This window comes from Arachis duranensis, chromosome 5 (genome assembly GCF_000817695.3).
Source record: "Arachis duranensis cultivar V14167 chromosome 5, aradu.V14167.gnm2.J7QH, whole genome shotgun sequence".
Taxonomy (NCBI): Eukaryota; Viridiplantae; Streptophyta; class Magnoliopsida; order Fabales; family Fabaceae; genus Arachis; species Arachis duranensis.
This window is the reverse complement of record NC_029776.3, coordinates 20056929-20072712: the sequence shown is the minus strand read 5'-3', so window position 1 is coordinate 20072712 and position 15784 is coordinate 20056929. Positions and strand designations below refer to the sequence as shown.

Sequence of the window (15784 nt, the reverse complement as noted above, 5' to 3'; positions counted from 1 at the left end):
CCAACATCAGTACCCCAAAGCTGTAAACATCAGATTTGACCGAAAATGACCCTTCCAAAGCATATTCTGGTGCCATATAACCACTGGAATAACCCAAAGTAAACACATTAGTTGGCCTCTATCAAGTTACAGGGTCATAATGGTTTATACATTAATGCTGTTTTAAAAAATTAATTAATGCAATGTCAAGTGTCTACACGTTTAATCATCCGGTTTGGGAACTAATTTGAGATTTGTGAATGTTTTATGTCAACCAATTAGCAATAAAAAGAAAAAGGTTCTTGAAGGCTCAAGCTCTCCATATAGTCCATTAGCCTTAGTAAAATTCAAGTTATTATTAATACAGTAAGAAAGAAACTTTGTTAAACATAAATGAGCTAACTATGAAGTAGAGTTATTCGGAATAGCTGGCCGGCAAAAGAATGATAGCAAGTGAATTGAAGAAACCATCGTACGTATATATGGATTTACGTTGAACTGGGAGAACTGGTAGTACTTACTATGTACCAACAACCCTTTCGGTGCTTGCTTCAATTTGATCGCTATAAAATATTCTAGCAGTCCCAAAATCTGATATCTTGGGATTCATGTCTTGGTCTAACAATACATTGCTAGCTTTCAAATCTCTATGAATAATTTTCAGCCTGGAATCCTCGTGTAGATATGAAAGACCTCTTGCAATTCCATTTATAATTTTTTCCCGCTTAGGCCAGTCCAGCTTTCCACGTTTGTTTTGATCTGCATGCATGGCAGGATAAGAGTAGAAAAGATCGTGACCAGTGTATATAGGAAACAGAAAGAAAATATGTTATATGTATATATATGATTAAGTGACAGGAAGAGCTAACCAAACAGAAAAGCATCGAGACCGGTGTTGGCCATGTACTCATAGACAAGAAGCTTTTCGTTTCTATCAAGGCAGCATCCCAAGAGCCTAACAAGATTTTTGTGTTGAAGTTTTGCAATCAACGTCACTTCATTCTTGAATTCTTCAATGCCTTGTCTTGATTTGAATGAAAGCCTTTTAACTGCTATTTCCTTTCCATTATTTAACTTCCCCTGTACGTGTGATTTGCAAAATATAAATCATAAATAAAAAATAAGCACAGCTAAAATACTAATCTACCAACTCATCAATGAGATTGATAAACTGCCCCACAATATTTTCCTAATGTGGATGGTAATTATTATTCTATGGAAAAGTCCAAGTATAACCTTGAAAACGGGCCCAAAGCCACCTTCACCTAGCTTAGTGTCATCAGAAAAACTGTTGGTAGCAACCTTAATCGTGCTCAAACTAAAGCACTGTATTTCTCCTTTGTTGTCTTCGAGTGCAATCATTCCTTGATCCTTAAAGTACGACCTACTTGAACTTTTCAAGTTATTTACTTGAATTAAATTGGTAAGCTGTTCCCCTGAGTTAAAGATCTTGTTAGGAAAGTTGGGCAAATTTAAAAAGAAAAAATGGTGGTAGTAGAGAGTAGAGACTAGAAAACTTGTAACAGTTGGTACGCACCTTGATTTCGTCTTTCCTTGGGTTGAGCTGACCAGATAAGACAGAAGAGCATAAAAACCGCAATTGGAATGACCATGTGGAGTATAAGGAGTTTTGCAGTGCGATTTCTGTTATCTGCTCGTTCAAGTTTCCATCGTGATTAGAAAATGGTTAAGCGTAAGTAGTTATTCACAAAATAAACAAGTTGCAATTCCTTACCTTTCGATGGTAGTATCGGACCTTTCGATGGTAGTATCGGTTTGCTAGTATTAGGTGATACTAGTGGCTCTAAACTATCATAGAAGATATCCTTCTCGTACCTTATAGTGCAAGTAGGAGCCAGTAAGCGCCACCCAACACTGTGTCCGCAACAAGTCTTAGTTCTCTCCATCAACTTAGACAAACAAGATGCACATGAAGAGCGATTTATATCCCTTGTACACTGCACCAACCCGTATCTATCTTGAGATGAGTTTCAGTAGGTGAAGTGCTATTGTTGTCGTCAATGTTCCAAGCGAATACTAATGGCTTAGTTTGTGCCACCCCAAAAAACTGTTCCTTGGAGTACCTAAGCATGCATTCGTCGTACCAGATTACTGCGCTAGAATTCGATGCGCACTTGCTTTTGATTTCTATGCTGGCAGTTATGGTACAGTTTTTGCAGGTGTCCTGCGACACATCAGCCCTGCAGAGGAAGAGGCCATACAGCCTTGTGGAAACATTAGCCTTGTGGAAGCTCTTAGAGGAAGCCGCTAAAGATAAAGGACTCAAAAGAGAAGTTAGATCAGATTGGAAAATGGCACCGGTGGTTGCATTCTCCAATAATGGATCTTTACAGTCATGATAATTGTATGTTGGCATTGAATTACCGTGCTTCATGAGCATAGTTGAGATTAGAATCAAGAATAAAGTTCTGCTGTTAAGGGAGCGAGACATTATTATTTTTTACTCTCTGCCTTCTCTGATAAGTTTGTTGCTTTGCAAGATATATATCATAAGCAGTATATCATAGAATGAAGGATGGAATATTTGTCTCCTAAAAAGCCAATGTTGTCTTTTCGAAATGTTTCAGCAGTTATTTTGTATTTTTTTATTTAAGAGGGTTGTTTTCCATGGAAAACAACCATGTGCTAATCCAAAGGGACATTTGTCTTTTTCTATTTAATAGTAAACTACATATCTCTTTCATAAAATAGTAAAATACACGAAAAAGACATTAAACAGAATAAGGCACGGTGATTAGTGATCAAGCCTTGAGGTAAACATAAGAACATTCAAAGAGAAGAAGCATAATCCACCAGACCTACTTTGCATTCGACAAGTAAACATTCCTTGATTTCAACATACTTAGATATATCATACTACTTAATCGATCAATCATCTAGAATCGATCAATCATCTAGGTAAGACACTGGACAATGTACTCCCCCCATTCATAGAAGGATTGGTTGTAGTGGCTGGACCTGGATCTTGATCAACATGAAACGCCCTACCCAATGAAAATACTGGTTGACTTGGTTTTGGAAGAGCCATTTGTTCACTTCCTAGGAGAACCACCACGCTTGACATGTTAGGCCTCAGCTCCGGATCTTCCTGCACACACAGAAGCCCAATGTGCATGCACTTCACAACTTCACAGGCCATACACGATTCCAACAACACTGGATCCACAAATTCCAACTTCCTCTCTTCATTCCACAGCTGCCATGCCTGTCACGTTAGAATTCAGAAATAATTAGCTCAAGTTAAAGAACACTACTGCTACAAAATCCGGTATTTCAATTAGTGAAGTTATATATTAATTACATATGCCAGTAGTGTTGGGGCAAGTTCTGTTGTGTAGAACCCACTGTTTCTTTTCCCGTTGATTATTTCAAGCAGCATGACACCAAAGCTGAACACATCCGATTTTACTGAGAAGAGTCCTTCCATTGCATATTCGGGAGCCATATATCCACTATATTTTATACATAAGCATCATATCGGTTTATAATTATATAAAAGTACATGGAATGGAAGTATAACCCCAAGTATATATTATGGAAATAACATAAACTAAAACAAAAGAAAAGTGAGAGTTGACCTACTATGTTCCCACAACTCTCTTTGTGTTTGCTGTATTTTGATTCTCGAAAAATATCCTAGCCATACCAAAATCTGATATTTTGGCAACCATTTCATGATCCAACAACACATTGTTTGGCTTTAAATCCCTGTGAATGATTTTAAGCCGAGACTCCTCATGAAGATAAAGCAGTCCTCTCGCAATGCCATTGATAATCCCATACCAAGTATGCCAATCAAACTCGGAACGTTTCTCTGGATCTTGAAAATATATTAAGCAACAGCACAAGTCAACTGAATACCATGTTGATGTAAAAAAATTAAAATGAAGCAGTTTCCAAAAAAGATGGAAAATGAATGAACGATACATTTGGAAGGTTAATGGAAAAAAATGTGCAAAACATGAACTAACCAAAGATAAATTGATCAAGGCTTTTGTTTGACATGAATTCATATATGAGAAATTTTTCATCCCCCTCTAAGCCACACCCCAACAGCCTCACTAGATTCTTATGCTGAAGCTTGGCAATGAGTATGACCTCATTTTTCAATTCCTCTATCCCTTGCCAAGACTTTTTTGAAAGCCTTTTAACCGCAACTTCACTGCCATCTGGTAGAACACCCTGCAATATGGATACCAAAATACAGCACACTACAGAGGCCAAAACGAACTCTAGACGATTATATTATACATACTAGTTACCTTGTACACTGCACCAAATCCTCCTTGTCCCAGTTTATTTGTATCAGAGAAGTCATCAGTGGCATCCTTAATGGTTGCTAAGTTCATGAACAACAGTTCATCAGAGCTAATCAGGTCACCTTCCTGTGTAACTGCTACGCTCTTGGAGGTTGCCAACTGTTGTAGCAGCGTCCTTTCGATCCTTTCTTCATCTGTAAGGAAAAGAGAACTTAGGCTTGCAATTCCTTGTTTTGCAATGATTAATGAATTCTAGTTACACAAGTTTCACCTCTCCCTGTGTCCCCTTTGCGGAGCAGACAAGCAGTGCACAGCAAAATAGTAACTGCTAATACTAAGAGTGAACCAACAATTGTCAATGCAAACATCCATGGCTTCCATTTCCCCCCTCCTTTGGAAGTTGGAAAGAGCAGCATCTTTGCTGATGACTGGTTGAAGAACCTGTATGATTCAAACCTCACATTGCAAGTCCGACTAAGAATGATACCGCCTTCTCGGAAGGAGCAGCATTGAGTAAGTTCTGTTAAGGCAGAACTCAAGCAAGTGGCACAGTCTCCTTCAGAGATATCCCTGGTACACTGGACTAGTCCATAAAGCTTCTTGTTCTTGATACCATCAGAACCAGAATATTGAATCTCCCCTGCTGCAAACATGTTGTTGGCAGGAATAAAAGCTGCTTCTTGTGAGAGATTGTTCATCAGATATGCCAAGACTTGGTCAAATCCAGAAGTGTGCGAGATATTCTTCTCCTTAAGATTATGGTTAGGATACTTCCCGGTGTAAGTCATACTCGTGAAGAACATCTGAAAGGAGTAGCGGACTTGGCAAAGCTCATACCATATGATTGCATCTTCACTGTTGCACATCTTTGTTAAATCTTGGCTTGCTTTCTGAATGCATTCCTTGCAGACTGTGGAGTTGGTGATGTCTCCTCTGCACAGTGCTTGTCCGTACACCTTGTCTTGCCCATCTCCCACGGATGTGTTGTAGAAGCCATTCTTGGAAGCCGTGTTGGAGGGCAGCAACCCCAAAAGAAGCTTCAGGTTATTGTCAAATGTGCTGTTGCTGCTATATAATGGGAATTCAGTTGGACAATATGTGTCAATAGGGTCTGTGCTGCTTCCAACACATAACAATAACATACAAATGACAAACATATACATAACTAAAGGTGTGTCCTTGTCCTTGTCCATGATCACCTTTTCAGCCAAAAGACCAAAAAGTAAGTTAGACTGATAGAGCATGTATGTTACTCAAGGAATCATGGCTTTTACTTTATAGCATGGATATTCCTCATCATAGTTTAGTGTAGATCCATTCAGCTCTCTCATATAAAATCTAGGAAATTGACCGGAACTTGTAATTAAGGAAGCCCTTCATTCTGATGGTTTTATGAACGGTATTAGTCAAACACAGGGTTGGTATACGATATGGTAATGGTATTATCACATGCCTTCCTTTTATTCATGCTTGTTTATTCTAAGCTAATGAATTATTACTACTAGTCTTTCTTTTTTGCCGTGTAATATACTGCTAGTCAATAATAATTTACATGTCAATATGTCATGCATATATTTCAGTCACAATCAATAGGCAAAGCTAGGTTGCCTTGATTGAAAGAACCTACCTACACATGGAGAAGAAATCCGTTAACCCTCAAATTGAAGTCCGTGTAATGTATTTTCCTAATAGTCTCTAAATTTAGTATTTGTAATATAGTCAGCATCAATATAAAGGGATCTAAGTTAATTTTAACCATGGTTGTCTAATGGAGTAAAAGGAACTATTCTTCAACGACTTTCTTAAGTGAAGGAAGTGAGATACTTTTTTTTTTTCTTTATTAAAGCTGATTGTAACAACTATGCAACTTCCATTTGATTATACCGCTTAAAATGATGGAATAGAATTGAAAATAAAATCATGGAATGGGAAAGGCTTGGACTTCACTGAGCCCTGGGTTCTTGCTTAGAATAAAAATGCATAAACTAAGAACTGTTCCGTATGCTGACTAAGCAGTTGATTATTATAACCATTCAATACACTTCTCATTGCAATGTTAAATATTAGTATGACCTCAATGACAATTCATATTTAATTTCCTCAACTCAAATCAATATTCTTGATATGCAAAATAAAATCCACCGTATGTTGTTATCACTTACTATTCTTCTGTCGTATTTGGAATTTTGTTTATTATGATATAAGAACAGGGAAACGTTTACAAAAAATTTGGTCTTGGCACCCATGCTATCATTTTTTAATCAGTGTGCAGCAAGCTCTACATTCTGACCAATTCTCACATGAACCACAGATTATGAAAGTGACAACCTGGCCTCTTCTCACTTCCTCTTCTTTTTTTTTTTTTTCTAAAGTCCTAAACATCTCTAATTATTAAAAATTAGGAATGATAATTTGATCTGTTCCATATGTCCCTTTCCATACGAAGCAGATTTTTCAACTGTTGATTAGGTTTTGGATCTAGTATGGGTAATATCTTATGATAATTGTTTGGGTATGAGGAGGGTATGGATAGTTGTTGCTCGATTCCATACTTATTCCGTACCCGGCTCAAACATACATAAATGAAAGTTTGAGATAGATTATCGGGTTTGATGAATTTAATTTGATGAATACAAGCTTTTTTTTAATTGCTTATAATTTATAATGTGATGATTTTAAATATTATGTTTAGAACTTACATAGTTTTGTAACATTTGGAGTTTACATAGTCTTTTTAATACTTTAGATTTTATTTTTATAGGCCATAAACTATATTTCATACTAGAAAAATATTATTAAAAAAAAAAACAAAAGGTATCACATTTCGAATGGGATGAACATAGGTATGTAAGGGAGGTACTTGTGGATATGATTTGAGCTATAAATGAAATATCATTAGGTAATGGGACAATAATAGAACAAATAACTAATATTTGAGGCGGGTGTTAATATGAAAATACCTGTCCTGCTTCATTGCCATCTTTATTAAAAATGTTTTTAAAGCGAAATAATCTCGTCTAACTCTTATTTTTTAAAACAACTAAATAAATATTGAAATTATAGTATCCTTAATATTAGTACAACAGTTTTCAACAAGAAGATAAAATAATTTTAATATTATAATATAAATATAAATATAAATACTATATATTCAAAGGAAAAGTATAGGTGCTAACTAATAAGTATATTGCATAACTGGTAGAAGGGCAACCTACTCGAAACTAAAACAAGTTTTATTATATTTAGACGTAGCTAAGAGAAGTTCGAGAAAATGTGATAGTACCGGTAGTTTGAAACTATCAGAATTCAGAATTCTATAACTAACTAACGAACATTTCAGTTACGAGGCAATAATATGTCAGAATCAGTTAAGAAAGTGATAGAGCATTGTTTGGAGTGTGGGTGCAGCCCATCATTGTCATTGAATTTCCCTACTGAGAAAGGTGGTCGCGCTGGTTGGCCAACCATTGCTGATTCATTCTTCAATATTAGAACAACAGAAGACATGCTTGGCCTATCATATGCATCTTCTTGAACACACAGCAGTCCAATATTCATGCATCTCAAGAACTCATCTTCTTGGCATGAATCACCTAACAAGGGATCCTTTAACTCTAGTCCCTTCCCCTCATTCCATAGATGCCATGCCTGCAAATTATATTGATAGTTAAACGCGCCTAAGTAAGTTTAGATTTTGGAAGCAGACACTTACATATGTTAGAAGACTAGGAGTACTTTTAGAGTGGAAGAAGTCTGCATTATGCTTCCCTGTAATGATCTCCAGAACTAGTACTCCAAATGCAAAAACATCAGATTTTATGGAATATAGTCCCTCCATAGCATACTCCGGTGCCATATATCCACTGTAAATTTGAAAATACAAAAGACTCATAACTGATGTAGGCAGATGGGAAATGTTCATAAAAGGGATTAAGTACTTACTATGTGCCAACTATTGTAGCTGTGTTAGCTTCGCCTTCATTCCCTGCGAATATTTTTGCCATTCCAAAGTCCGAGATCTTTGGATTCATATCTGAGTCCAACAACACATTGCTTGCTTTTAGGTCTCTATGAATAATTTTAAGTCGAGAGTCTTCGTGAAGATAAAGAATCCCCCTTGCTAATCCATCTATTATATCAAGGCGTTTCGTCCAAACTAGCTTTGCACGTTCGTTAGGATCTGTCCCAAAAGTTATAATCAGTCTAATTTCTCAATGCTTTCAAGGTAACTGATTGTTTCATGGGTGAAAAGAATGAACTAACCGAAAAGGAGTACATCAAGGCTACCGTTGGGCAAATATTCATATACAAGAAGCTTCTCTTCCCCATCTACACAAAATCCAAGAAGCTTTACAAGATTTTTGTGTTGAAGCTTCATTATGAGCAGAACCTCGTTTATGAATTCCTCTGAGCCCTGTTCAGAACAGGTTGAGAGCCTCTTGATTGCTACCTCCTGCTCATTGCTTAGAATCCCCTGCAAAAGAAAATCTTCAAATCTGTCTTGAATGAATGAAGAGATTATTTACCGTATAACCCTTATATATATTACCTTGTAAACTGGACCAAAGCCACCTTGTCCAAGTTTATTTGAATCAGAAAAGTTTTTGGTAGCAACACAAAGTGATCCAAAATCAATATAAGGGGAGTCCTCGGATATTACGCCATGTAATCGTGGAAAATCTGGATGATGGAACACTGCTTCATCCCGCTGGCCAAAGTTCAACAGATTTATTAGATGTATGATTTGCCTATTATTCCATTCCAAAGCAGAGAATTAGAAGAAGAAGAGTGCTAGGGCCAGCAAATTGTGTAATTTATAGCCATCAATTAGCCATCATTGGTGATTTCAATGGTGTGAGATTTCATCCAAAAGTGAGAGATCATTCACTTTGCTTTTACTGGTTAACTGCTGGCTAGATTTCAATAAAACTGCTAGTCCCCTAGACTTTTCAATGAGAGAGCCTAGCATACCTTGTGTGTTTTCTTGTTCCGTGTAAACTACATGCAATAAATGAAAATAATTGTCAAGCATAGGACAAGTGCAACCGCAATTCCCGTAATAATCCATACTTTGCTCGACCTTGAACTATCTGCATGAAGGATCAATGGAATGAGGCTTTCTTCGGTGGTTGAAAGCATTAAATAAAAGAGATATGAAATGCTTACTTTTGCCTTGATTTGTGCGGGGTGAAGGACTTAAGGGCCCTGTGGCACCAAGATAGAAGGGATAAAATTCATATCTGAGGTAACAACTGCGGCTCAGGACTCTGGCACCGATGGAGCCATAGCAACAGCTTGGTATGTCTTTCATAGCACTTTTGAGGCACTTGCTGCAATCATTGGCTGATAAATCTCTTGTGCACTGCACTAAGGCATATATTGTTTCATCTCCAAAGGGAGCTTCTCCGGTGGCATACATGTTTGCCGAAACATTAAAAGCTGCGGTGGCCGAAAGATTACTCAGCATCTGGTTCACAGAAGACTGAAATTTGTGTGGTTCTGACACATTTTGAACATTGTCTTTGCCTATGTTCCCTGTGTCATTCAGCGTGCCGATGAAGTTGGTATTGGAATAACGCATCTGACAGCTCTCCTCCCAAAGAACAGCTTCTTGTGATTGGGGACAGAGTTTGAGGATGTCCTCTATTGCGGTGGCTATGCAGTTCTGGCAAGCTTTGCTTGAGATGAAGTCAAGGCACATGTAGAGCCCATACATTGTTCTGGAAGGTTCTCCCATTTTCATGGCTGGAGCAAATCTCAAAAGGAGGGTCGGCATAGCAAACTTGTGAAACTAGACAAAGAGAGGAAACAAGAATCACTAATTCAATGTATTCGGAATCATTGGAGAATGAATCTTTTATTTTTTTCTTTCTGCTTTTTCCCAAGTTGAAACCCGTTTATCTGCTAGTGATAGGAGTAACACAACAAAACACAACGCCCTTTCCGTGGTTGGACTTCAACCAATTCACTGTAATTTCCAGGAAAATGTCTTTGCTTGTATTTACTACTTACTAAGATGGTCGTTAACCTGTTATTGGTATATATTTATTTCACGAAACAGGCAGAGAAAATCAGCTGCTTGAGTAAGACATTTTAACGAAGGTGTGTTCAAATTATAGAGTTGTGTTATGGTCTGGCCCAAGGAACCAACGGGTCGACCCTGGCCCGAGCTCCACCCGACCCGGCTCCTCGCCCTTCAAACGACCCGGACACGTGTCCTGTGCAACCCACACGCGGCTGCAAGACAGTGTCCTTGAGAATATGGGCCTGTCCTCACGGGGGGCCCACTACTGACATGTATATAAGGGGAAGATTGGCTCTTCCCCCGAGGTACGTCACTTTCCCACATCATTTTTCCCCGCCTGCGCACTAGCTGACTTGAGCGTCGGAGTGTCTTTGCAGGTGGCACCCCCCTCATCCTTTCTCCAAGACGAGTGCTCGTCTACTCGGCTGACCCGCGACCAGCGCGACCAAAGCTAAGGCGTCCTCACTCCTTCATCCGCACATTCGATCTGTCCGGAACCCGACAACCGAACATTGGCGCCGTCTGTGGGGACTTCCTGCCTAAATGGAAGTCGTGCTGGGTCCCGGCGACCAAGCTCGAGCAGCCGGAGCGGAGGGGGCAGCCTCCGTCGCCTCGCTAAGGGGACGACGGAGGTCCCCCCAACAACACACGAGAACACGACCATTTGGGGGAACGGGCGGCGATAGCGCCATAATAATGCAGGAGCTACGCCACAGAGTCCAGAACCTAGAATGACAGCTAGCCGACCGGGAGCGGGAGGGACGATCTACCGATCCCAGCTATACCCCGTCTCCCGGGAGTGAGGAGGAAGACTCTCACAGAAGCCGCCCGCGGCGTACATCCGCATCCCGGACCGAAGCGGAGAGCACGCGGGAGGAGTCACCCATAATGAGAAGGCGAAATGACACGATCATCTACTCTCGCGGCAGATTAACCCGCCGAGCGGCGAGAGGTCGAGAAGACGGGGAAGGGAGATATGAGAGAACACGACAGCCTGTGATAATGGGCGTCACCCCGTTCCACCGATCTATCCTCGAGGTCCGGTTGCCGAAACACTTCGACAAACCAACGGACATGAGGTACGACGGAACTCAAGACCCTCTAGAACACCTCACGGCCTTCGAGGCCAGGATGTATCTAGAGGGAGTGGGGGACGAAGTAAGATGCCGCGCCTTCCCGGTGACCCTAGCAGGGCCAGCGATCAGATGGTTTAACGGCCTCCCTCAAGGTTCCATCTACAGTTTCTCGGACATCAGCCGTGCATTCCTGGCCCAATTTACAACGCGGATAGCAAAGGCCAAGCACCCTATCAACCTTCTAGGGATAACCCAGAGACAAGGAGAGCCGACCAGGAGGTACTTAGATCGGTTCAACGACGAATGCCTGGAAATCGACGGCCTAACCGACTCGGTGGCCAGTCTCTGTCTGACAAACGGCCTCCTCAACGAAAACTTCCGAAAACACCTTACCACGAAGCCGGTTTGGACAATGCATGAAATCCAGACGGTGGCCAAGGAATACATAAACGATGAGGAAGTCAGCCGAGTCGTGGCTGCCAATAAGCGGCAGTTCGGTTATAGCCAGGCTCGGCAACAAGGTAACGAGGGAAGAGCAAAAGAAAAAGTTAGGGAGGAGGCAACAAACAAGGCACCTAGACCGTTCCCTCGAGTCGGGAAATTTACAAACTACACTCCACTCGCTCTCCCCATCGTGGAAGTCTATCAGCAAATAGCTGAGAAGGGAATTCTTCCGAAGCCCCGACCACTTAAGGACCGAACGGGAGGGAACAAGAACCTTTATTGTGATTATCATAAGGGTTATGGCCATCAAACACAGGACTGTTTTGACCTGAAGGATGCACTAGAACAAGCGATAAGGGAAGGAAAGCTAGCGGCGTTCTCCCACCTCATCAGGGAGCCGAGAAGACGTTATCGCGATCAAGACGAGGAAGGCAAAGCCCATTTGGCCAAGCGGCGACAAGAACCCGAAGACAAAGATCACGGCCTCACTGTGATAAACGTGGTAACGGCAAAAAATGCCGCGCCAAAATCCCGGTCGGCACACAAGAAAGACGCTAAGGTTCTAACGATTTCATCCTCGCAGGTGCAAAACTCTAAGAAACCCCCCTCCATTTCTTTCGGCCCGGAAGACCAATGGTTCCACGACGCCCCGGAAAACCCCCCCATGGTCATCACGGCCAGAGTGGGAACCGGCCTTGTCAAACGAATCCTTGTCGACACAGGAGCTGATTCAAATATCATGTTCCATAACGTGTTCGACGCACTAGGGCTAAAAGACGCCGACCTGACGACTCACCAGCACGGGGTTATTGGGTTGGGCGACCACTTCATCAAACCGGACGGAGTAATATCCCTACCAATCTCGGTGGGGCAAGCCCAAGGCCGAAGGTCGGCGATGGCGGAGTTCGTAATCCTCCGAGATTCCACTGCCTATAACATCATCTTAGGGAGAAAAACAATCAACGATTTCGAAGCCATAATCAACACAAAGCTACTAGTCATGAAGTTCGTTACCGATGACGGATCCATAGGAACCATAAGGGGAGACCTCGAGACGGCGGTCGCTTGCGACAACGCCAGCCTCTCCCTTAGGAAGAAGTCCAAGGAGGCATCCGGTGTGTTCCTAGCCGACCTTGATGCCAAAGTTGACGACAAGCCGAGACCAGAACCAGAAGGGGATCTGGAGAAGTTTAGAATCGGCGACGACGTGGAAAAATTCACATTCGTCAACAAGAACCTCCCACATGAGTTGAAGGAGCCTTTGATCGAAATGATAAGAGCCAACAAGGACTTGTTCGCCTGGACTCCAGCCGACATGCCGGGCATAGACCCAAAAATCATCTCGCATCATCTAGCCGTCAAGGCGGAGGCGCGCCCAGTGGCCCAACGGAGGAGAAAGATGTCGGCGGAAAGAGCAGAGGAGGTGGCCAGGCAGACGGCCAGCCTCCTAGAAGCAGGCTTCATACGGGAAGTAGACTACTCGACATGGCTCTCGAATGTGGTATTGGTGAGGAAACATAACGGCAAGTGGAGAATGTGCGTGGACTATTCTGACCTCAACAAAGCATGCCCCAAAGATTGCTTCCCCCTCCCTAACATAGATGCACTCATCGACGCCGCGGCGGGATATCGGTATCTAAGTTTTATGGACGCCTACTCCGGGTACAATCAGATACCGATGCACCGCCCTGACGAAGACAAGACGGCGTTCATAACGCCAGGAGGAACTTTCTGCTATAAGGTAATGCCTTTCGGCCTGAAAAATGCGGGGGCAACATATCAAAGGCTGATGAACAGGATATTCCACGACCTCATAGGGAAAACAGTTGAAGTTTACTTGGACGACATCCTGGCAAAAACGACACGACCTGACGACCTCTTGAACGACCTGGCGAGTGTATTCGCCTCCCTCCGTCAACACGGTATGAGGCTGAACCCCCTCAAGTGCGCCTTCGCCATGGAAGCCGGCAAGTTCCTGGGATTTATGATAACTCAGAGAGGGGTAGAAGCTAACCCGGAGAAATTCCAGGCAATACTCCAGATGAGGAGCCCGGGTTGCATCAAGGACGTCCAGAGGTTGGCAGGACGGTTGACCTCATTATCCCGATTTCTCGGAGCTTCGGCAACAAAGGCCCTGCCATTCTTTAACCTCATGAAGAAAGGGATGGCGTTCGAGTGGACGCCCGCATGTGAAGAAGCCTTTCAGCACTTCAAGGAAATCTTGGCAGCACCACCCGTTCTCGGGAAGCCAAAAGACGGGGAACCACTATACCTGTACCTCGCCATAACGAGTGAAGCCCTGGCCGCAGTTCTGGTACGGGAGGACGGAAAAGCTCAACAGCCAGTCTATTTCATAAGCAGGGCCCTGCAAGGGGCAGAATTAAGATATAGCAAGTTGGAAAAGCTAGCCTTAGCACTCCTGACTTCCTCTCGAAGGTTAAAACAGTACTTCCAGAGCCACCAAGTTGTCGTCAGAACGGACCAAGGGATCCGGCAAGTACTTCAAAAACCCGATCTGGCGGGAAGAATGATGACTTGGTCCATCGAACTCTCCCAGTATGACATACGATACGAACCCCGGCAAGCCATCAAGGCGCAGGCAATGGCGGATTTTCTAGTAGAAGTGACGGGAGATCCAAGCGAAGAGGTGGGTACACGGTGGAAGCTCCATGTGGACGGAGCCTCCAACCAAGCCTTCGGAGGCGCCGGGATCATCCTGGAAAGCCCGATTGGGGTTGTATACGAACAGTCGGTCAGATTCGAGTTTCCCATCTCGAACAACCAGGCAGAATATGAAGCCCTTATAGGAGGCTTAACCCTGGCGGCAGAAGTCGGCGCAAGAAGACTAGAAATATGCAGCGATTCCCAAGTCGTCACCTCCCAAGTAAACGGTAGCTATCAGGCCAAAGACCCCTTGCTACAGAAGTACTTGGAAAAGGTTAAAAGCTTGAGCCAAAAGTTCGAAGAGGTCACGGTCCACCACGTACCTAGAGAAAGGAACACACGGGCAGACCTCCTATCAAAGTTGGCCAGCACAAAGCCAGTGGAAGGGAACCGGTCTCTCATCCAAGGCATGACAAGAGAACCAGCAATCACACTGCACATGACAACCCTAGGTTCTTCGTGGCTAGACCCCATCACCAACTTCCTAGAACACGGCAAACTCCCTAGTGATGAAAAGGATGCGGCAAAATTAAGAAGAGAAGCGGCCAAATACGCCGTCATCCAAGGACAGCTGTTCAGGAAAGGGCTCAGCCAACCCCTGCTGAAGTGCCTACATCCCGACCAGACGGACTACGTCCTCAGGGAAGTCCATGAGGGCTGCTGTGGTCACCACATCGGAGGCAAAGCCCTAGCGAGGAAACTAATCCGAGCCGGATACTACTGGCCGTCGATGATGGCGGATTCCAAAGAGTTTGTCAAAAAATGCGTAAAGTGCCAACAGAACGCCAACTTTGCCAGGGCGCCGGCCTCCGAGTTAAGCTTGCTAACGACCTCCCGGCCATTCTCTCAGTGGGGAGTCGACCTCTTAGGGCCCTTCCCGGTCGGCCCTGGGCAAGTCAAATACCTCATAGTTGCAATTGACTACTATACCAAATGGATAGAAGCCGAGCCACTAGCTAGCATATCCTCGTCCAATTGCAGGAAATTCATGTGGAGGCAGGTGATAACGCGATTCGGGATACCGGAAGCCGTCGTCTCGGATAACGGCACGCAGTTTACTGACAAAAAGTTCACGGAATTTCTTAACGGCCTGGGTATAAGGCAAAAGTTCTCTTCGGTAGAACACCCTCAGACGAACGGACAAGTGGAGTCCGCCAACAAGGTTATCCTCTCAGGGCTAAAAAAGAGGTTGGATAATAAAAAGGGCGCTTGGGCCGACGAGCTAGCAGCGGTTCTCTGGTCCTACCGAACGACCGAACAGTCCTTCACTAAGGAAACTCCTTTCCGACTAACGTACGGGGTGGACGCAGTAATAC

At 43.0% G+C, this 15784-nt stretch overlaps 5 protein-coding genes across 7 annotated transcripts in view; all 5 read right to left on the bottom strand.

Moving 5' to 3' along the window:
* Nucleotides 1-1886, bottom strand: part of LOC107488599 (cysteine-rich receptor-like protein kinase 25) — a 1993-nt gene extending 107 nt beyond the window's left edge. Inside the window, exons 1-6 of the mRNA XM_052261659.1 lie at nt 1715-1886; nt 1517-1630; nt 1216-1415; nt 849-1059; nt 501-738; nt 14-83 (exon numbers count right to left, since the gene is read on the bottom strand). Coding sequence (XP_052117619.1) covers nt 14-83; nt 501-738; nt 849-1059; nt 1216-1415; nt 1517-1630; nt 1715-1886 — 1005 coding nt within the window. The remainder of the gene's footprint in view (nt 1-13; nt 84-500; nt 739-848; nt 1060-1215; nt 1416-1516; nt 1631-1714) is intronic.
* A 35-nt stretch (nt 1887-1921) lies between these two features.
* On the bottom strand, nt 1922-2431 carry LOC127739755 (cysteine-rich repeat secretory protein 1). Its single transcript, XM_052261658.1, has one exon. The coding sequence runs from the start codon at nt 2429-2431 to the stop codon at nt 1922-1924; it is 510 nt and encodes a 169-aa protein (XP_052117618.1).
* A 280-nt stretch (nt 2432-2711) lies between these two features.
* Nucleotides 2712-5712, bottom strand: LOC107488598 (cysteine-rich receptor-like protein kinase 10). 3 transcript variants are annotated; one of them, XM_052262214.1, is made up of 6 exons: nt 4531-5712; nt 4263-4453; nt 3972-4182; nt 3583-3820; nt 3302-3389; nt 2712-3205 (listed from the first exon to the last, which is right to left on the bottom strand). In XM_052262214.1, exons 1-6 carry the CDS (start codon nt 5501-5503, stop codon nt 2891-2893), a joined length of 2016 nt encoding a protein of 671 aa, XP_052118174.1. In that variant the 5' UTR covers nt 5504-5712; the 3' UTR covers nt 2712-2890. The 3 variants fall into 3 exon arrangements, with proteins under 3 accessions (XP_052118174.1, XP_052118173.1, XP_015964842.2); XM_052262213.1 differs by having other exon boundaries at nt 3302-3452; nt 3583-3814; nt 4531-5711; XM_016109356.3 differs by having other exon boundaries at nt 3302-3452; nt 4531-5710.
* Nucleotides 5713-7471: 1759 nt separating this feature from the next.
* On the bottom strand, nt 7472-8938 carry LOC107488597 (cysteine-rich receptor-like protein kinase 10). The gene is made up of 5 exons (XM_021142429.2): nt 8809-8938; nt 8523-8712; nt 8202-8439; nt 7972-8122; nt 7472-7907 (listed from the first exon to the last, which is right to left on the bottom strand). The coding sequence occupies exons 2-5, from the start codon at nt 8635-8637 to the stop codon at nt 7596-7598; spliced, it is 816 nt and encodes a 271-aa protein (XP_020998088.1). The 5' UTR covers nt 8638-8712; nt 8809-8938; the 3' UTR covers nt 7472-7595.
* LOC107488654 (cysteine-rich repeat secretory protein 38-like) lies at nt 8827-9975 on the bottom strand. Its single transcript, XM_016109406.3, has 3 exons — nt 9426-9975; nt 9231-9349; nt 8827-8967 (listed from the first exon to the last, which is right to left on the bottom strand). The coding sequence occupies exons 1-2, from the start codon at nt 9973-9975 to the stop codon at nt 9258-9260; spliced, it is 642 nt and encodes a 213-aa protein (XP_015964892.1). The 3' UTR covers nt 8827-8967; nt 9231-9257.
* Nucleotides 9976-15784: the final 5809 nt, after the last annotated feature.

Excerpts from the sequence above, each read along its gene's own strand:
- LOC107488598 (XM_016109356.3), bottom strand. The coding sequence starts at position 5,503 with ATGCTCTATCAGTCTAACTTACTTTTTGGTCTTTTGGCTGAAAAGGTG. Across the intron at positions 4,183-4,262 it reads GATTTGGTGCAGTGTACAAG|GGTGTTCTACCAGATGGCAG; the intron begins GTAACTAGTATG and ends TCCATATTGCAG. Across the intron at positions 3,206-3,301 it reads CCCCAACACTACTGGCATAT|GCATGGCAGCTGTGGAATGA; the intron begins GTAATTAATATA and ends CTAACGTGACAG.
- LOC107488597 (XM_021142429.2), bottom strand. The coding sequence starts at position 8,637 with ATGAAGCTTCAACACAAAAATCTTGTAAAGCTTCTTGGATTTTGTGTA. Across the intron at positions 8,440-8,522 it reads CCTTGATGTACTCCTTTTCG|ATCCTAACGAACGTGCAAAG; the intron begins GTTAGTTCATTC and ends CTTTTGGGACAG. Across the intron at positions 8,123-8,201 it reads GCTACAATAGTTGGCACATA|TGGATATATGGCACCGGAGT; the intron begins GTAAGTACTTAA and ends TCAAATTTACAG.
- LOC107488654 (XM_016109406.3), bottom strand. The coding sequence starts at position 9,975 with ATGTATGGGCTCTACATGTGCCTTGACTTCATCTCAAGCAAAGCTTGC. Across the intron at positions 9,350-9,425 it reads CCGCACAAATCAAGGCAAAA|ATAGTTCAAGGTCGAGCAAA; the intron begins GTAAGCATTTCA and ends TCCTTCATGCAG.
- LOC127739755 (XM_052261658.1), bottom strand. The coding sequence starts at position 2,431 with ATGTCTCGCTCCCTTAACAGCAGAACTTTATTCTTGATTCTAATCTCA.